This window comes from Harpia harpyja, chromosome 9 (assembly GCF_026419915.1).
Source record: "Harpia harpyja isolate bHarHar1 chromosome 9, bHarHar1 primary haplotype, whole genome shotgun sequence".
NCBI lineage: Eukaryota > Metazoa > Chordata > Aves > Accipitriformes > Accipitridae > Harpia > Harpia harpyja.
Genome location: NC_068948.1, coordinates 25,984,547 through 26,004,961, shown reverse-complemented (window position 1 = coordinate 26,004,961; position 20,415 = coordinate 25,984,547). Strand labels below are relative to the sequence as shown.

The 20,415-nt window shown below is 54.0% G+C and overlaps 2 protein-coding genes and 3 pseudogenes across 2 annotated transcripts; all 5 read right to left on the bottom strand.

Moving 5' to 3' along the window:
- Positions 1–2,027: 2,027 nt before the first annotated feature.
- LOC128145842 (feather beta keratin) lies at positions 2,028–2,738 on the bottom strand. Its single transcript, XM_052796577.1, has 2 exons — positions 2,678–2,738; positions 2,028–2,332 (listed from the first exon to the last, which is right to left on the bottom strand). Exon 2 carries the CDS (start codon positions 2,322–2,324, stop codon positions 2,028–2,030), a length of 297 nt encoding a protein of 98 aa, XP_052652537.1. The 5' UTR covers positions 2,325–2,332; positions 2,678–2,738.
- Positions 2,739–5,046: 2,308 nt separating this feature from the next.
- On the bottom strand, positions 5,047–5,799 carry LOC128145840 (feather beta keratin-like; annotated as a pseudogene).
- A 2,266-nt stretch (positions 5,800–8,065) lies between these two features.
- Positions 8,066–8,758, bottom strand: LOC128145841 (feather beta keratin). The gene is made up of 2 exons (XM_052796576.1): positions 8,698–8,758; positions 8,066–8,370 (listed from the first exon to the last, which is right to left on the bottom strand). The coding sequence occupies exon 2, from the start codon at positions 8,360–8,362 to the stop codon at positions 8,066–8,068; it is 297 nt and encodes a 98-aa protein (XP_052652536.1). The 5' UTR covers positions 8,363–8,370; positions 8,698–8,758.
- Positions 8,759–13,971: 5,213 nt separating this feature from the next.
- LOC128146080 (feather beta keratin-like) lies at positions 13,972–14,724 on the bottom strand (annotated as a pseudogene).
- A 2,266-nt stretch (positions 14,725–16,990) lies between these two features.
- LOC128146282 (feather beta keratin-like) lies at positions 16,991–17,707 on the bottom strand (annotated as a pseudogene).
- Between the last annotated feature and the right edge of the window lie 2,708 nt (positions 17,708–20,415).

Sequence of the window (20,415 nt, the reverse complement as noted above, 5' to 3'; positions counted from 1 at the left end):
GATGCTAGTCCCTTGCCCTCCAGGGCCTCACTTTAAAGTGTTTCCTGATGAATGGGGCAGGTCTCCTCCTAACCCTGAGGCTTCAGCCTGGACACCCACACGCAGGGGTCGGCACCATCAGTCGCTCGCTCTCTCATGCCGTGCTCACTCACGCTGTATTAGGCATCGCCTTTCTAGGCAGGGCACCCCTGCGCTTGGGTTTTCGGCGCTCTCTCTGAGATTGAGCTTTGATCTCGGCAGAAGTTTGCCTGCCTCTTTTGCCATCTTCTTTCTCTCCTTCACCCCTACCTGCCTTAAGCAGCAGACTGCCAGTGGTTCAGAATGAAGGCTATTCCCCTCCCAACACTCTTTGCTGGAGACCGCTGGCAAAGTTGGAGGCACCTCGGTGACCGAGGCACATGCTGGCCCATCGATACACGGTCCTTCTTCCTGCCACAACTTCTGTGTCTTTGCCGCAACTTCTACTTTGGCCATCCAGACCGCTGCCACACCAGGCATGACCAAATACGTGGCAGGATTTCCACAGGACACCCAACCCTGCTCAGCAGCAAGCAGGCTCCACGAGTCTTGGCAAGGACAGTCGGAGGAGCACGGCACAAGAGGTGCCTCCTACTCTCCAGAAGCACGACAAGAGCAGCAGGACCAAAGCATTGCCTGTGGAGGACAAGGGCATGGGAAGGAGGGACTGAGAACAGAGCTGGCGGGGTACCACTCCACAGCTTGAGGCCCGGTTGGAGGGACAAAAGGATCACTGCTTGGGACCTCTCCAGGCACAGCCTGCACAGCAGCTGAGTGGGGTTTCTGGAGGATTTGCAGCACATCTGCTCCAGACTCACGTCCCTTCAGGACACAGTGACACACACAGAAGGACTCCACAACACCTAATGCTTCTGACCACAACAAGACTGCTCCGCTGGGGGCAAAGATGCTTTTCCTGCTCCGTTCTTGAACTTTGCAGACTTTCCAGGACGCGTCAGCAATGCTACCCATCACTTTCAAATGAGGCTGGGCGATCCCTGTGTGTCCATTCCCCTCCCCTACCTATTTTACTCACCCATGATCAACGCATCCCCATTGTGCCAAAATCTAGCAGAGGGCTCACATCTCCCTTATACAGAGTTGCCCTTGCTGCCACCCGTCCCTTCAACTCCCTTGGGACTCCCTCCAGTTCCAGGGTTTGGAAGAAGTGCTTGGAGGACAGAAGGGCAAGGACACGTTGCAACTGGTAACATGCGATCGCAGCCTTGGGCAGGTGGTTGTTAGCCTGCACAGAAATGTCTTCCAGCAGGTCGATGGCTTGCCTCATCAACTGGAAGCCAGTATCCAACCTCGCTTGTTGATCACATGTCCCTTAGGGGAGCTCCTGGCCACCTTTTCCATACTCAGGCAATACCACACACCCCTCCACTGCCCCATGTCTCTTCCAATGACCATAGCCCATCAGGGTACTCAGCCCCTCCATGCACGAGAGAGGTGCAGCGTTGGCCCTTACCCACCCACCCTTTTCCCCTCCACGGTATAACATTTCCCCTGGACGGCTCGGCTGGCCATCCCAGGAGGGAAGGGACATGAGGAGACTCAAGCTACAATGCAGCATAAACTTTAATGAGTCTAAAGAGTGAAACAAAGCTGTGCGTGCTGGAAGGGACCCGGTCCAGGCTGCTACAAGGGCAGCTGACAGTCAGGCACCCCTTCACAGCAATGGGACACACGTCTTCCTCCCACACACATGGGGAGAGGGTGATGAGCAGGGCCCCTCTCAACTTGCTTCAGGATGAACCCATGGCACAGGACAGCAGGAGACAACAGGGACTCATGATGCGGGGAAGAAAGCAGGCGAAGGAGAAGACAACAGCTGGCCGTCTTTCCAGACAGCACAGGCTGGCACCCTGCTTCCCTCCCTCCCTCCTTTGCGGGAGGGCACGAGGGTGCTCAACCCATGCCTGGCCAGCAGCTCCATCCTCAGTCCGGCACCCGGCTTTGGGCTTCCTGGTCGATGCACCACTCACTGGACGTCCAGCCCGGCTTTAGCAGGGCAGGCACCTTCTGCCACAGTAGCGGCCACCAAGGCCGGAGAGGTTAAAGCCCCCGGAGTTGATGGGCACTCCCTCCTCACTCAGGATGCTGCCAACAGCAGCGGAGGTGGTGGATCCCACAGCGGTGTTCTGGGGGAAGGAGCTGAGGATGGGTCCGGGCAGGGTCACCACCACGGGAGAGGGCTGGATCACCACCCGGGAGTCCTGGCACTGCCTGACACAGGGCTCGTTGCAGCTGTTGGCAAGCGGGGTTGGGCCACAGGGACGGCACAGATCGTAGCAGGACATGGCTGCGGGATGGAGGTGCACCTGGGAGAGAGGGCAGGGAAAGCAGAGGCAGCATGTGAGGCGCAGCCTGACAGCCTGCTCGGCAAGAGCAAAGGCACAGTCTGGGGAGCAGGGAGGAAGGGAGATTAAAGAGCCCTGGTCCCCAAGGGTCCCCTCCCTGCAAAGAAAGCCCAAGACCTTCTCCCACCTCCCCCCACTGGAGAACAAGAAGAACAGGGACACCAGGAGCAGATCGAGTAGCAAGGCTCTCAGCAAAAGCTGTGCTGAGGCAAAGACTCAGGTGAGGCCGGAAGACAAAGAGGAAAAGGAGAAAGACAAGAAAAAGGCAAAGGCGGTTGCAGCTCACCTTCTTCACCAAGGAGCAGAAGGCAAGAGAAGTGGATGAGGAAGCCTGCTGTTGGACTGGCTTTTATACTGGTCCAGGCTGCTCGGGGCCCAGAGGCGCTCTTTGCGCATGTAATGTGTTTACCAACAAGCTCATCTTGCGTGCAAAGCATCACAATTAAAGAATGGGGACACTGCTTGTGTTCCCTGCAACGCTGCCTTTTCATTTCCCTCTTCGTGACATGCCCGTTCAGCCACACAGGCTCCTTTCAAGTGACAGTATTAGAGGCCAAAACGTTTCCAGGGGAAATGACACGTCAGCACAGGCAGATGACCCAGGCAGTGATGAGGAGTGTCCCACCCCGCCAGGTGATGCTAGTCCCTTGCCCTCCAGGGCCTCACTTTAAAGTGTTTCCTGATGAATGGGGCAGGTCTCCTCCTAACCCTGAGGCTTCAGCCTGGACACCCACACGCAGGGGTCGGCACCATCAGTCGCTCGCTCTCTCATGCCGTGCTCACTCACGCTGTATTAGGCATCGCCTTTCTAGGCAGGGCACCCCTGCGCTTGGGTTTTCGGCTCTCTCTCTGAGATTGAGCTTTGATCTCGGCAGAAGTTTGCCTGCCTCTTTTGCCATCTTCTTTCTCTCCTTCACCCCTACCTGCCTTAAGCAGCAGACTGCCAGTGGTTCAGAATGAAGGCTATTCCCCTCCCAACACTCTTTGCTGGAGACCGCTGGCAAAGTTGGAGGCACCTCGGTGACCGAGGCACATGCTGGCCCATCGATACACGGTCCTTCTTCCTGCCACAACTTCTGTGTCTTTGCCGCAACTTCTACTTTGGCCATCCAGACCGCTGCCACACCAGGCATGACCAAATACGTGGCAGGATTTCCACAGGACACCCAACCCTGCTCAGCAGCAAGCAGGCTCCACGAGTCTTGGCAAGGACAGTCGGAGGAGCACGGCACAAGAGGTGCCTCCTACTCTCCAGAAGCACGACAAGAGCAGCAGGACCAAAGCATTGCCTGTGGAGGACAAGGGCATGGGAAGGAGGGACTGAGAACAGAGCTGGCGGGGTACCACTCCACAGCTTGAGGCCCGGTTGGAGGGACAAAAGGATCACTGCTTGGGACCTCTCCAGGCACAGCCTGCACAGCAGCTGAGTGGGGTTTCTGGAGGATTTGCAGCACATCTGCTCCAGACTCACGTCCCTTCAGGACACAGTGACACACACAGAAGGACTCCACAACACCTAATGCTTCTGACCACAACAAGACTGCTCCGCTGGGGGCAAAGATGCTTTTCCTGCTCCGTTCTTGAACTTTGCAGACTTTCCAGGACGCGTCAGCAATGCTACCCATCACTTTCAAATGAGGCTGGGCGATCCCTGTGTGTCCATTCCCCTCCCCTACCTATTTTACTCACCCATGATCAACGCATCCCCATTGTGCCAAAATCTAGCAGAGGGCTCACATCTCCCTTATACAGAGTTGCCCTTGCTGCCACCCGTCCCTTCAACTCCCTTGGGACTCCCTCCAGTTCCAGGGTTTGGAAGAAGTGCTTGGAGGACAGAAGGGCAAGGACACGTTGCAACTGGTAACATGCGATCGCAGCCTTGGGCAGGTGGTTGTTAGCCTGCACAGAAATGTCTTCCAGCAGGTCGATGGCTTGCCTCATCAACTGGAAGCCAGTATCCAACCTCGCTTGTTGATCACATGTCCCTTAGGGGAGCTCCTGGCCACCTTTTCCATACTCAGGCAATACCACACACCCCTCCACTGCCCCATGTCTCTTCCAATGACCATAGCCCATCAGGGTACTCAGCCCCTCCATGCACGAGAGAGGTGCAGCATTGGCCCTTACCCACCCACCCTTTTCCCCTCCACGGTATAACATTTCCCCTGGACGGCTCGGCTGGCCATCCCAGGAGGGAAGGGACATGAGGAGACTCAAGCTACAATGCAGCATAAACTTTAATGAGTCTAAAGAGTGAAACAAAGCTGTGCGTGCTGGAAGGGACCCGGTCCAGGCTGCTACAAGGGCAGCTGACAGTCAGGCACCCCTTCACAGCAATGGGACACACGTCTTCCTCCCACACACATGGGGAGAGGGTGATGAGCAGGGCCCCTCTCAACTTGCTTCAGGATGAACCCATGGCACAGGACAGCAGGAGACAACAGGGACTCATGATGCGGGGAAGAAAGCAGGCAAAGGAGAAGACAACAGCTGGCCGTCTTTCCAGACAGCACAGGCTGGCACCCTGCTTCCCTCCCTCCCTCCTTTGCGGGAGGGCACGAGGGTGCTCAACCCATGCCTGGCCAGCAGCTCCATCCTCAGTCCGGCACCCGGCTTTGGGCTTCCTGGTCGATGCACCACTCACTGGACGTCCAGCCCGGCTTTAGCAGGGCAGGCACCTTCTGCCACAGTAGCGGCCACCAAGGCCGGAGAGGTTAAAGCCCCCGGAGTTGATGGGCACTCCCTCCTCACTCAGGATGCTGCCAACAGCAGCGGAGGTGGTGGATCCCACAGCGGTGTTCTGGGGGAAGGAGCTGAGGATGGGTCCGGGCAGGGTCACCACCACGGGAGAGGGCTGGATCACCACCCGGGAGTCCTGGCACTGCCTGACACAGGGCTCGTTGCAGCTGTTGGCAAGCGGGGTTGGGCCACAGGGACGGCACAGATCGTAGCAGGACATGGCTGCGGGATGGAGGTGCACCTGGGAGAGAGGGCAGGGAAAGCAGAGGCAGCATGTGAGGCGCAGCCTGACAGCCTGCTCGGCAAGAGCAAAGGCACAGTCTGGGGAGCAGGGAGGAAGGGAGATTAAAGAGCCCTGGTCCCCAAGGGTCCCCTCCCTGCAAAGAAAGCCCAAGACCTTCTCCCACCTCCCCCCACTGGAGAACAAGAAGAACAGGGACACCAGGAGCAGATCGAGTAGCAAGGCTCTCAGCAAAAGCTGTGCTGAGGCAAAGACTCAGGTGAGGCCGGAAGACAAAGAGGAAAAGGAGAAAGACAAGAAAAAGGCAAAGGCGGTTGCAGCTCACCTTCTTCACCAAGGAGCAGAAGGCAAGAGAAGTGGATGAGGAAGCCTGCTGTTGGACTGGCTTTTATACTGGCCCAGACTGCTCGGGGCCCAGAGGCGCTCTTTGCGCATGTAATGTGTTTACCAACAAGCTCATCTTGCGTGCAAAGCATCACAATTAAAGAATGGGGACACTGCTTGTGTTCCCTGCAACGCTGCCTTTTCATTTCCCTCTTCGTGACATGCCCGTTCAGCCACACAGGCTCCTTTCAAGTGACAGTATTAGAGGCCAAAACGTTTCCAGGGGAAATGACACGTCAGCACAGGCAGATGACCCAGGCAGTGATGAGGAGTGTCCCACCCCGCCAGGTGATGCTAGTCCCTTGCCCTCCAGGGCCTCACTTTAAAGTGTTTCCTGATGAATGGGGCAGGTCTCCTCCTAACCCTGAGGCTTCAGCCTGGACACCCACACGCAGGGGTCGGCACCATCAGTCGCTCGCTCTCTCATGCCGTGCTCACTCACGCTGTATTAGGCATCGCCTTTCTAGGCAGGGCACCCCTGCGCTTGGGTTTTCGGCGCTCTCTCTGAGATTGAGCTTTGATCTCGGCAGAAGTTTGCCTGCCTCTTTTGCCATCTTCTTTCTCTCCTTCACCCCTACCTGCCTTAAGCAGCAGACTGCCAGTGGTTCAGAATGAAGGCTATTCCCCTCCCAACACTCTTTGCTGGAGACCGCTGGCAAAGTTGGAGGCACCTCGGTGACCGAGGCACATGCTGGCCCATCGATACACGGTCCTTCTTCCTGCCACAACTTCTGTGTCTTTGCCGCAACTTCTACTTTGGCCATCCAGACCGCTGCCACACCAGGCATGACCAAATACGTGGCAGGATTTCCACAGGACACCCAACCCTGCTCAGCAGCAAGCAGGCTCCACGAGTCTTGGCAAGGACAGTCGGAGGAGCACGGCACAAGAGGTGCCTCCTACTCTCCAGAAGCACGACAAGAGCAGCAGGACCAAAGCATTGCCTGTGGAGGACAAGGGCATGGGAAGGAGGGACTGAGAACAGAGCTGGCGGGGTACCACTCCACAGCTTGAGGCCCGGTTGGAGGGACAAAAGGATCACTGCTTGGGACCTCTCCAGGCACAGCCTGCACAGCAGCTGAGTGGGGTTTCTGGAGGATTTGCAGCACATCTGCTCCAGACTCACGTCCCTTCAGGACACAGTGACACACACAGAAGGACTCCACAACACCTAATGCTTCTGACCACAACAAGACTGCTCCGCTGGGGGCAAAGATGCTTTTCCTGCTCCGTTCTTGAACTTTGCAGACTTTCCAGGACGCGTCAGCAATGCTACCCATCACTTTCAAACGAGGCTGGGCGATCCCTGTGTGTCCATTCCCCTCCCCTACCTATTTTACTCACCCATGATCAACGCATCCCCATTGTGCCAAAATCTAGCAGAGGGCTCACATCTCCCTTATACAGAGTTGCCCTTGCTGCCACCCATCCCTTCAACTCCCTTGGGACTCCCTCCAGTTCCAGGGTTTGGAAGAAGTGCTTGGAGGACAGAAGGGCAAGGACACGTTGCAACTGGTAACATGCGATCGCAGCCTTGGGCAGGTGGTTGTTAGCCTGCACAGAAATGTCTTCCAGCAGGTCGATGGCTTGCCTCATCAACTGGAAGCCAGTATCCAACCTCGCTTGTTGATCACATGTCCCTTAGGGGAGCTCCTGGCCACCTTTTCCATACTCAGGCAATACCACACACCCCTCCACTGCCCCATGTCTCTTCCAATGACCATAGCCCATCAGGGTACTCAGCCCCTCCATGCACGAGAGAGGTGCAGCATTGGCCCTTACCCACCCACCCTTTTCCCCTCCACGGTATAACATTTCCCCTGGACGGCTCGGCTGGCCATCCCAGGAGGGAAGGGACATGAGGAGACTCAAGCTACAATGCAGCATAAACTTTAATGAGTCTAAAGAGTGAAACAAAGCTGTGCGTGCTGGAAGGGACCCGGTCCAGGCTGCTACAAGGGCAGCTGACAGTCAGGCACCCCTTCACAGCAATGGGACACACGTCTTCCTCCCACACACATGGGGAGAGGGTGATGAGCAGGGCCCCTCTCAACTTGCTTCAGGATGAACCCATGGCACAGGACAGCAGGAGACAACAGGGACTCATGATGCGGGGAAGAAAGCAGGCGAAGGAGAAGACAACAGCTGGCCGTCTTTCCAGACAGCACAGGCTGGCACCCTGCTTCCCTCCCTCCCTCCTTTGCGGGAGGGCACGAGGGTGCTCAACCCATGCCTGGCCAGCAGCTCCATCCTCAGTCCGGCACCCGGCTTTGGGCTTCCTGGTCGATGCACCACTCACTGGACGTCCAGCCCGGCTTTAGCAGGGCAGGCACCTTCTGCCACAGTAGCGGCCACCAAGGCCGGAGAGGTTAAAGCCCCCGGAGTTGATGGGCACTCCCTCCTCACTCAGGATGCTGCCAACAGCAGCAGAGGTGGTGGATCCCACAGCGGTGTTCTGGGGGAAGGAGCTGAGGATGGGTCCGGGCAGGGTCACCACCACGGGAGAGGGCTGGATCACCACCCGGGAGTCCTGGCACTGCCTGACACAGGGCTCGTTGCAGCTGTTGGCAAGCGGGGTTGGGCCACAGGGACGGCACAGATCGTAGCAGGACATGGCTGCGGGATGGAGGTGCACCTGGGAGAGAGGGCAGGGAAAGCAGAGGCAGCATGTGAGGCGCAGCCTGACAGCCTGCTCGGCAAGAGCAAAGGCACAGTCTGGGGAGCAGGGAGGAAGGGAGATTAAAGAGCCCTGGTCCCCAAGGGTCTCCTCCCTGTAAAGAAAGCCCAAGACCTTCTCCCACCTCCCATGCTGGCGGCAAGGAGCCAAGAGTCAGGAAAAAAGGCAGAGGAGCACAGCTTTCAGCGACATCTCTACCAAGGCCAGAAGACAAAGAAGAGAACTAGAGAAAGAAGAGAGTGAGGCAAAGGCAGTTTCAGCTCACCTTCTTCACCAAGGAGCGGAAGGCAAGAGAAGTGGATGAGGAAGCCTGCTGTTGGACTGGCTTTTATACTGGTCCAGGCTGCTCGGGGCCCAGAGGCACTCTTTGCGCATGTAATGTGTTTGCCAACAAGCTCATCTTGCATGCAAAGCATCACGATTAAAGAAATGGGGACACTGCTTGTGTTCCCTGCAACGCTGCCTTTTCATTTCCCTCTTCGTGACATGCCCATTCAGCCACACAGGCTCCTTTCAGGTGACAGTATTAGAGGCCAAAATGTTTCCAGGGGAAAGGACACAGAAGTGAAGGAAGAAGATGGAGGCAAAGGGAAGGAGATGGCCAGTCTTGTCAGGTGATGCCAGCCTCTCACCTTCCTGGGGCTTGTTCTGAGGTTTTGTCCTAACATATGGGGCCTCATTTCCTTCCAAACCTATCGTTAATGGCCAGACTTCCAACAAGGTTCCCATGTGAGGGCCAGCCACATCCTCAGCTTTCCCCATCGACCAGCTCAGGCTGTCTCAGGCCCCAGCTCTCCAAGCACGTCAGCTCTGCCCTTGGGCTTTAGCCCTTCTGTGCTATCGAGCACCGCTCTCTGGAGAAATAAGCCTGGCTGCTTTCCCTCTCGCCCCTAGCAGCAGCACCTAGAGGTCCCCAGTCACCAGCACAGGCATGTCTCAGAAAGAAGGACGTTGCTCTGCCGCAGCCAGGTATTGCTTCACCACTCCTGTTAAGCTGGGATGTCCCAGCTTAACAAAGGCACATGCTGGCGACCAAATGCATCAGCTTTCCTCCTCCCCATGGGCCATGCCTCAACTTCTGCTTTGGCTCTACATACCGACAGCACAGCCCACATGTTTCCAAACACTCCGCAAGATTTCCATGCAACACACAGCCATCCCCGGCAGCATGTGAGGGCTGGCAGTGCCAGCAAGGACAGCCTGGAGAGAGCAGCAGGTGTCAGGACCTCCCCAGAGAGGCATTCCAAGGGAAGGAGTCAATGCTCTGCACTGCATTTCCTGGGGCAGAAGAGGAGCTGAATGCCCCCAGGAGGAATGAAAGCCCTGCTTGGGGCACCACCTGCACTCCTCTGCCACCCCAGCCAGGTTCTCATTGCAAAGGGTGGACAAAACTCCTTCCCCAATTAGTGTGGGACTCCACCAGAGACAGGCAACTCTCTAATCACAGAGGCCCAGGCCAAATTCCTCATTTAAGATGATGAAGAGAGCTTAGAAGGTGCACTGTGTTAACCTGATGATGACATTAAAGTCCATCCAAACAGAAATGCTCTCAGGGCTCAGTGAGAGCCAGCTGCTCCCTGCAGGATGGGAGCCAGGAGATGAGCATGATTACAAGGCCAGGAGGGCAGCAGCCTCACTAGCAATGGCCCCATTGCACACTACCTGAGCAAGGAAAATGCAGAGACAGTAGACAGGTGCAGCCCAGAGTCCAACTCAACCATCCAGTCCATGGTGATGAAGCAAGACTGACATCAAGCCAGGCAGTCAGCCCACACACAGGTCAGCAGCAGGTCCAGTGATGGTAACCCAGGTCAACAGAGCCCACTGATTGCTGACCAGGGCCATAATGACCAGACAGACCCAAGCAGAGGCTGGGAATTCAGTGGGCAACTAAGGGCCCAGGCAGGAGGCATACACCCCTGCCACCAAGCTGAAGAAAGGGCCAAGGGCTGGCTCAGGACAGGGCTTAAATAGAGCCCTGGGTCACAGGGAAGGGGGAGGCATGAGAGACCCCAGGTGAGGCTCATCAGGGCCATTGGGCCCGTTGTTACTGCATTCAGGCCACTGGTATGCAAGAAGAGGAAATCTCCCGTGCACCTGGGACACAGGACACCAGCTCCATCTCTGTCAACAATGCGGGGGGAACAACTTGTTCCTTCAAGAAAGGAAGCTTCCATTCTTTTTAGAAGTGCAAAATCTGTCTTTTCTTCTAAGGCTCCTTTCAATCACATCCCTGCCCCAGAAAATACACAGGTAGAGTCTCCTACCAGACCTTGATACTCCCACAGTCCGCGCCTATGGTGAGGGTCTGCCCAAAGGCTCCAGTGCCCTGCTGCACCCTACCCTCTCTGATCACGTGCCGCAGATGCTCTCTACCCGCCCTGGTACAATGTTTTCACCCCACCGTGCTTCTGCTGTCAGCTCAGCATGGCTTATGGGTGTTGATGGAGAGTGCATTTCCTGAGGGCCTCCCTGCACAGCAGGGCACTGGGATTTTGCTAGCAGCAGCTGTCTTTCAGGGAAGACAGGGCTTTAGCTATGGGGAAAGGCACCGTGGGGGTTCCCACAGCATATGGGGCAGCACAAGAGATGCCCCTCACTCTACGTGAAGCAGGACTGGGAAGCACGGGGCAAAACATCACCTGTGGAGGACTAGAGGATGTGGAAGGAAGAGGTAGGCAGCTTGTGCTCTCCTGCATCCCCTGTGGCGTGAGCAAGCACCACATCTAGGTGGAGTAGGCCACACCAACCACATGCCAACTCCAGTCACAAGCGAGGAGGTCGCATCCCTCCCTCATGTCAGTGGTCTTGCAGTTCAGGGCAGAAAGGCAGGAAGACACAATGGCTGCATCCTGCAGGTTTCTTTCTTTCCTTCCCCCCGTGCGCAAGGGACTTGTTAAGTGCCCTCACTTCAGTGTCATGGGCCATGTCACAGGCCATGTAAACTCCCAAGCAGTGACTCTGCAGCACTGACAACATTGCTGAATATTTCAGAATGGGGCCTGGGGGCACAGAAGGGTAGTCTGGGGGCAGAAATGAAGGGATACAACTCCTTGCGCATCTGTCACACACCAAACACGTCCTGGAGCAATGGAAAGCATCGCAGGGGTTTGCTGAGAGACACAGCAAGACTCGGTGCGTAGGACTAAGGGCTGCAGGTGACTTTGGAAAGGCTTTGTCACATGTAAAAGGCAAGAGAAGTGGATGAGGAAGCCTGCTGTTGGACTGGCTTTTATACTGGCCCAGACTGCTCGGGGCCCAGAGGCGCTCTTTGCGCATGTAATGTGTTTACCAACAAGCTCATCTTGCGTGCAAAGCATCACAATTAAAGAATGGGGACACTGCTTGTGTTCCCTGCAACGCTGCCTTTTCATTTCCCTCTTCGTGACATGCCCGTTCAGCCACACAGGCTCCTTTCAAGTGACAGTATTAGAGGCCAAAACGTTTCCAGGGGAAATGACACGTCAGCACAGGCAGATGACCCAGGCAGTGATGAGGAGTGTCCCACCCCGCCAGGTGATGCTAGTCCCTTGCCCTCCAGGGCCTCACTTTAAAGTGTTTCCTGATGAATGGGGCAGGTCTCCTCCTAACCCTGAGGCTTCAGCCTGGACACCCACACGCAGGGGTCGGCACCATCAGTCGCTCGCTCTCTCATGCCGTGCTCACTCACGCTGTATTAGGCATCGCCTTTCTAGGCAGGGCACCCCTGCGCTTGGGTTTTCGGCGCTCTCTCTGAGATTGAGCTTTGATCTCGGCAGAAGTTTGCCTGCCTCTTTTGCCATCTTCTTTCTCTCCTTCACCCCTACCTGCCTTAAGCAGCAGACTGCCAGTGGTTCAGAATGAAGGCTATTCCCCTCCCAACACTCTTTGCTGGAGACCGCTGGCAAAGTTGGAGGCACCTCGGTGACCGAGGCACATGCTGGCCCATCGATACACGGTCCTTCTTCCTGCCACAACTTCTGTGTCTTTGCCGCAACTTCTACTTTGGCCATCCAGACCGCTGCCACACCAGGCATGACCAAATACGTGGCAGGATTTCCACAGGACACCCAACCCTGCTCAGCAGCAAGCAGGCTCCACGAGTCTTGGCAAGGACAGTCGGAGGAGCACGGCACAAGAGGTGCCTCCTACTCTCCAGAAGCACGACAAGAGCAGCAGGACCAAAGCATTGCCTGTGGAGGACAAGGGCATGGGAAGGAGGGACTGAGAACAGAGCTGGCGGGGGTACCACTCCACAGCTTGAGGCCCGGTTGGAGGGACAAAAGGATCACTGCTTGGGACCTCTCCAGGCACAGCCTGCACAGCAGCTGAGTGGGGTTTCTGGAGGATTTGCAGCACATCTGCTCCAGACTCACGTCCCTTCAGGACACAGTGACACACACAGAAGGACTCCACAACACCTAATGCTTCTGACCACAACAAGACTGCTCCGCTGGGGGCAAAGATGCTTTTCCTGCTCCGTTCTTGAACTTTGCAGACTTTCCAGGACGCGTCAGCAATGCTACCCATCACTTTCAAATGAGGCTGGGCGATCCCTGTGTGTCCATTCCCCTCCCCTACCTATTTTACTCACCCATGATCAACGCATCCCCATTGTGCCAAAATCTAGCAGAGGGCTCACATCTCCCTTATACAGAGTTGCCCTTGCTGCCACCCGTCCCTTCAACTCCCTTGGGACTCCCTCCAGTTCCAGGGTTTGGAAGAAGTGCTTGGAGGACAGAAGGGCAAGGACACGTTGCAACTGGTAACATGCGATCGCAGCCTTGGGCAGGTGGTTGTTAGCCTGCACAGAAATGTCTTCCAGCAGGTCAATGGCTTGCCTCATCAACTGGAAGCCAGTATCCAACCTCGCTTGTTGATCACATGTCCCTTAGGGGAGCTCCTGGCCACCTTTTCCATACTCAGGCAATACCACACACCCCTCCACTGCCCCATGTCTCTTCCAATGACCATAGCCCATCAGGGTACTCAGCCCCTCCATGCACGAGAGAGGTGCAGCATTGGCCCTTACCCACCCACCCTTTTCCCCTCCACGGTATAACATTTCCCCTGGACGGCTCGGCTGGCCATCCCAGGAGGGAAGGGACATGAGGAGACTCAAGCTACAATGCAGCATAAACTTTAATGGGTCTAAAGAGTGAAACAAAGCTGTGCGTGCTGGAAGGGACCCGGTCCAAGCTGCTACAAGGGCAGCTGACAGTCAGGCACCCCTTCACAGCAATGGGACACACGTCTTCCTCCCACACACATGGGGAGAGGGTGATGAGCTGGGCCCCTCTCAACTTGCTTCAGGATGAACCCATGGCACAGGACAGCAGGAGACAACAGGGACTCATGATGCGGGGAAGAAAGCAGGCGAAGGAGAAGACAACAGCTGGCCGTCTTTCCAGACAGCACAGGCTGGCACCCTGCTTCCCTCCCTCCCTCCTTTGCGGGAGGGCACGAGGGTGCTCAACCCATGCCTGGCCAGCAGCTCCATCCTCAGTCCGGCACCCGGCTTTGGGCTTCCTGGTCGATGCACCACTCACTGGACGTCCAGCCCGGCTTTAGCAGGGCAGGCACCTTCTGCCACAGTAGCGGCCACCAAGGCCGGAGAGGTTAAAGCCCCCGGAGTTGATGGGCACTCCCTCCTCACTCAGGATGCTGCCAACAGCAGCGGAGGTGGTGGATCCCACAGCGGTGTTCTGGGGGAAGGAGCTGAGGATGGGTCCGGGCAGGGTCACCACCACGGGAGAGGGCTGGATCACCACCCGGGAGTCCTGGCACTGCCTGACACAGGGCTCGTTGCAGCTGTTGGCAAGCGGGGTTGGGCCACAGGGACGGCACAGATCGTAGCAGGACATGGCTGCGGGATGGAGGTGCACCTGGGAGAGAGGGCAGGGAAAGCAGAGGCAGCATGTGAGGCGCAGCCTGACAGCCTGCTCGGCAAGAGCAAAGGCACAGTCTGGGGAGCAGGGAGGAAGGGAGATTAAAGAGCCCTGGTCCCCAAGGGTCCCCTCCCTGCAAAGAAAGCCCAAGACCTTCTCCCACCTCCCCCCACTGGAGAACAAGAAGAACAGGGACACCAGGAGCAGATCGAGTAGCAAGGCTCTCAGCAAAAGCTGTGCTGAGGCAAAGACTCAGGTGAGGCCGGAAGACAAAGAGGAAAAGGAGAAAGACAAGAAAAAGGCAAAGGCGGTTGCAGCTCACCTTCTTCACCAAGGAGCAGAAGGCAAGAGAAGTGGATGAGGAAGCCTGCTGTTGGACTGGCTTTTATACTGGTCCAGGCTGCTCAGGGCCCAGAGGCGCTCTTTGCGCATGTAATGTGTTTACCAACAAGCTCATCTTGCGTGCAAAGCATCACAATTAAAGAATGGGGACACTGCTTGTGTTCCCTGCAACGCTGCCTTTTCATTTCCCTCTTCGTGACATGCCCGTTCAGCCACACAGGCTCCTTTCAAGTGACAGTATTAGAGGCCAAAACGTTTCCAGGGGAAATGACACGTCAGCACAGGCAGATGACCCAGGCAGTGATGAGGAGTGTCCCACCCCGCCAGGTGACGCTAGTCCCTTGCCCTCCAGGGCCTCACTTTAAAGTGTTTCCTGATGAATGGGGCAGGTCTCCTCCTAACCCTGAGGCTTCAGCCTGGACACCCACACGCAGGGGTCGGCACCATCAGTCGCTCGCTCTCTCATGCCGTGCTCACTCACGCTGTATTAGGCATCGCCTTTCTAGGCAGGGCACCCCTGCGCTTGGGTTTTCGGCTCTCTCTCTGAGATTGAGCTTTGATCTCGGCAGAAGTTTGCCTGCCTCTTTTGCCATCTTCTTTCTCTCCTTCACCCCTACCTGCCTTAAGCAGCAGACTGCCAGTGGTTCAGAATGAAGGCTATTCCCCTCCCAACACTCTTTGCTGGAGACCGCTGGCAAAGTTGGAGGCACCTCGGTGACCGAGGCACATGCTGGCCCATCGATACACGGTCCTTCTTCCTGCCACAACTTCTGTGTCTTTGCCGCAACTTCTACTTTGGCCATCCAGACCGCTGCCACACCAGGCATGACCAAATACGTGGCAGGATTTCCACAGGACACCCAACCCTGCTCAGCAGCAAGCAGGCTCCACGAGTCTTGGCAAGGACAGTCGGAGGAGCACGGCACAAGAGGTGCCTCCTACTCTCCAGAAGCACGACAAGAGCAGCAGGACCAAAGCATTGCCTGTGGAGGACAAGGGCATGGGAAGGAGGGACTGAGAACAGAGCTGGCGGGGTACCACTCCACAGCTTGAGGCCCGGTTGGAGGGACAAAAGGATCACTGCTTGGGACCTCTCCAGGCACAGCCTGCACAGCAGCTGAGTGGGGTTTCTGGAGGATTTGCAGCACATCTGCTCCAGACTCACGTCCCTTCAGGACACAGTGACACACACAGAAGGACTCCACAACACCTAATGCTTCTGACCACAACAAGACTGCTCCGCTGGGGGCAAAGATGCTTTTCCTGCTCCGTTCTTGAACTTTGCAGACTTTCCAGGACGCGTCAGCAATGCTACCCATCACTTTCAAATGAGGCTGGGCGATCCCTGTGTGTCCATTCCCCTCCTCTACCTATTTTACTCACCCATGATCAACGCATCCCCATTGTGCCAAAATCTAGCAGAGGGCTCACATCTCCCTTATACAGAGTTGCCCTTGCTGCCACCCGTCCCTTCAACTCCCTTGGGACTCCCTCCAGTTCCAGGGTTTGGAAGAAGTGCTTGGAGGACAGAAGGGCAAGGACACGTTGCAACTGGTAACATGCGATCGCAGCCTTGGGCAGGTGGTTGTTAGCCTGCACAGAAATGTCTTCCAGCAGGTCGATGGCTTGCCTCATCAACTGGAAGCCAGTATCCAACCTCGCTTGTTGATCACATGTCCCTTAGGGGAGCTCCTGGCCACCTTTTCCATACTCAGGCAATACCACACACCCCTCCACTGCCCCATGTCTCTTCCAATGACCATAGCCCATCAGGGTACTCAGCCCCTCCATGCACGAGAGAGGTGCAGCATTGGCCCTTACCCACCCACCCTTTTCCCCTCCACGGTATAACATTTCCCCTGGACGGCTCGGCTGGCCATCCCAGGAGGGAAGGGACATGAGGAGACTCAAGCTACAATGCAGCATAAACTTTAATGAGTCTAAAGAGTGAAACAAAGCTGTGCGTGCTGGAAGGGACCCGGTCCAGGCTGCTACAAGGGCAGCTGACAGTCAGGCACGCCTTCACAGCAATGGGACACACGTCTTCCTCCCACACACATGGGGAGAGGGTGATGAGCAGGGCCCCTCTCAACTTGCTTCAGGATGAACCCATGGCACAGGACAGCAGGAGACAACAGGGACTCATGATGCGGGGAAGAAAGCAGGCGAAGGAGAAGACAACAGCTGGCCGTCTTTCCAGACAGCACAGGCTGGCACCCTGCTTCCCTCCCTCCCTCCTTTGCGGGAGGGCACGAGGGTGCTCAACCCATGCCTGGCCAGCAGCTCCATCCTCAGTCCGGCACCCGGCTTTGGGCTTCCTGGTCGATGCACCACTCACTGGACGTCCAGCCCGGCTTTAGCAGGGCAGGCACCTTCTGCCACAGTAGCGGCCACCAAGGCCGGAGAGGTTAAAGCCCCCGGCGTTGATGGGCACTCCCTCCTCACTCAGGATGCTGCCAACAGCAGCGGAGGTGGTGGATCCCACAGCGGTGTTCTGGGGGAAGGAGCTGAGGATGGGTCCGGGCAGGGTCACCACCACGGGAGAGGGCTGGATCACCACCCGGGAGTCCTGGCACTGCCTGACACAGGGCTCGTTGCAGCTGTTGGCAAGCGGGGTTGGGCCACAGGGACGGCACAGATCGTAGCAGGACATGGCTGCGGGATGGAGGTGCACCTGGGAGAGAGGGCAGGGAAAGCAGAGGCAGCATGTGAGGCGCAGCCTGACAGCCTGCTCGGCAAGAGCAAAGGCACAGTCTGGGGAGCAGGGAGGAAGGGAGATTAAAGAGCCCTGGTCCCCAAGGGTCCCCTCCCTGCAAAGAAAGCCCAAGACCTTCTCCCACCTCCCCAGTGTGGCAAGGAGCTGAGGGTCTGGAACATGACAAAGGAGGAAGGCTCTCACCAAGGACAAAAGAGAAAGACAAAATGGTCAAAGAAGAGAAACAGATGAATCACTTGCTACTTACCTTCTTCACCAAGGAGCAGAAGGCAAGAGAGGTGGATGAGGAAGCCTGCTGTTGGACTGGCTTTTGTACTGGTCCAGACTGCTCAGGGCCCAGAGGCACTCTTTGCGCATGTAATGTGTTTACCAACAAGCTCATCTTGTATGGAAAATGCTACCTACTACTGAAGTAGGCTTTGATTTGGTACTTGCAATGGTCCTTTCCCATTTCCTTTCTAACGGCATGCCCATTCCACCCGAGAGCCTTGTTTTATTTGACATGATTAGAGATCAAATGAATTCCATGAACATCACTCTTGATTCAGGTAATTCAGACGTTTCTGGTGATCTGCTTGGAAAGCAATGTATTTTTCCTCCTCTGTCATTTTAGTCACTGGCTTATCTTTCACAGGGCCAAATTAGAATGATGTGAGACTGATCTTAATTAGTTACATAATTGGAAAATTTGCATGTTTTGCACAAATATACTTCCAGATATTTTTCCCTTTTTCTTAGGATTGTGCCACATATCTAGCTTGAATCTCTCACTGAGAATGAAATGTTTTTTTAGATTAAAGCGTAATTAGGTCACATACCCTGCATAGTAGCAAATTTTTAGTGTTGTTACCTCCAACTACTTTTAATTCCCAACACACAACATGGTACCATCAAAATGTTTAAAAAAGTGTGTTCTTCCAAGCCAACTTAACACTTCAAGCAATTTTTAGAAATAATTTGGCCCTTGGCCCACGGAGCAATTTCTGTAAAGCCTCCAAGAGTGTTTTTTCCTTCCCTTCTTCCAATAGTAAGCTGAGGTCTGTTTGGAGGATATCTTATGTTTTTACACGGAGTGAGAAAATGGAGCAACTACTTGTAAGGAGAATCCTTCCTTGACATCAGTCAGACTGAGTATTATCTCACCAAGCTGAGACTTTATGGACTCATGTTCAAACTGTGCAAGGACAATGCGTTAGACAGGTCAGCTGTTTCTACCTGGCCAGAAATGGAATTGTACATTCAAGATATCAATTAAAATCCATTGTGCAACATCGGACAGTCCAGACACCTATGCGGTACTGAAAAAACTCTTCTCACAACAGGACTTGGAATCATCCGTGTACTGACAGCAGTGAAGACTCTGATAGTACAACATACAAAAACATCCCATTAAATGTTTGAGATGAAACTCCATGGGAAAAGTGCTGCAGGTGTTGAGAGATGCTGACTTAGGAATTTAGCACAGCAAATCGGTGGGTTTTTTTAAAGCAAACCAGAATCATTCTACAAAGTATTTCTCAGTGGAAACATACTGTCCAGCATCTGGTGTTGGATATGGCCCATTGGACAAGTTGTTTCCTTAGTCTAATTAGGGGTGTAATATGCTAAGGTTTTATGTACTGGCATAACAATTTGGTATCCAGAATGTCCACTTAGAGTATTCAGACAACTCTGCTGTAGGAAAGAAATTAAAGCAATTGAGAACACATGAGAAGATGGCACCCATGCAATTACTTGGACACATAATTTCAGTTGATTTATTACCATACCTAAACACAGAAAACCAAATGCTTCATTCAGATGGTGTCGCAAACAATCATTTTTACTACATTCAAATAATTTGAGTTGGTAATTTTGGCTAACCAAATGAAGAACAATGAAGAATGTCTGAAGCTTAAATTTTTACCCCATTGCATGAAATGTTTCTGAAGAGAGAAATGTTTAATTTCATTTGTTAAAACAGATCCTAGTACATCATGACTACAGCAAAACAAGAATTAAATTGACTGTGAAGGGATAAAATTATCCACCCAGCAGAGTTCCTACAAAACATCACACACAGATTTGTGATTTTATTTTTATTAAGAATTCAGTTCAGAGAAAAATCAAATTCATTGGGAAAGCATCCCGTAGTAATCACTGAGGTGGAATAAGTGATCAATTCCAGGATTAATGGAAATGTTTATATAAAATATTATTTCATTCAAAAAAGTATATTTCACTTACTTAATGTTTTCTACGTAGCAACATCAGAATCTTGATCTTTCATTTACCTCCATTACATATTTAGAAGTCACTGAGGTGTGTCTGTCTGCAGATCCTTAGGGCTGTATGACAATATTGAAGCTTTTCCTTTGGCTTCTTTAAAGGAAAGAACTTGAAAGTTAATCCCAAATATTCATTAATGGTTGAGACATACAAAGTGTATATACTATGTAAATATTGCAAGTATATGACAAAATTTAAATAGTTATGTCACTTGGATAATAACATCACTTTAAATTTGTGAGTCACAGTTACTCTCTGAGCAGGCAATATTTAATAGCATCAGAAACCAGGGTTATTAATTTTTTCATTAAAAAGTAGTTTTGTGTGTGTGATAATAATAACCTTTTATAAAACTTCTGGACCAGATCCACAGCTACCTAAATTCTTGTGACTATATAATGCAGCAGCACTGGGCAACAAAAAAAGGTTGGAATATGGGGTTTTTTGGAAGTCACGAACACAAACCATCCACTCCCTCAAGCATTAGCCTGCTACCACAAGCTCTGTGCCTGTCCCTGCTGTTACCACAAAAATATGTCTTATACAAATCCTAAGTTATTGCCCCTCTCCCTTTGTCTTTCACAGCATGTTCTTCTCAGTGAAAAATAATTTCCTCAGCTCTACTAGAAGACTAAGTTGCCTACCTGCAGCGCCAGAGCCATACATCTGCTCCAGATTCATAGCAAAAATTCATATCCAGTGACACCACTGTAAGTGAGCTCCTTCAGGCTAGATCAGGAAGGGTCTGAGACTTACCATGACACTTTATTGCACTGAAAAGCCTGGTATGGTGTAAT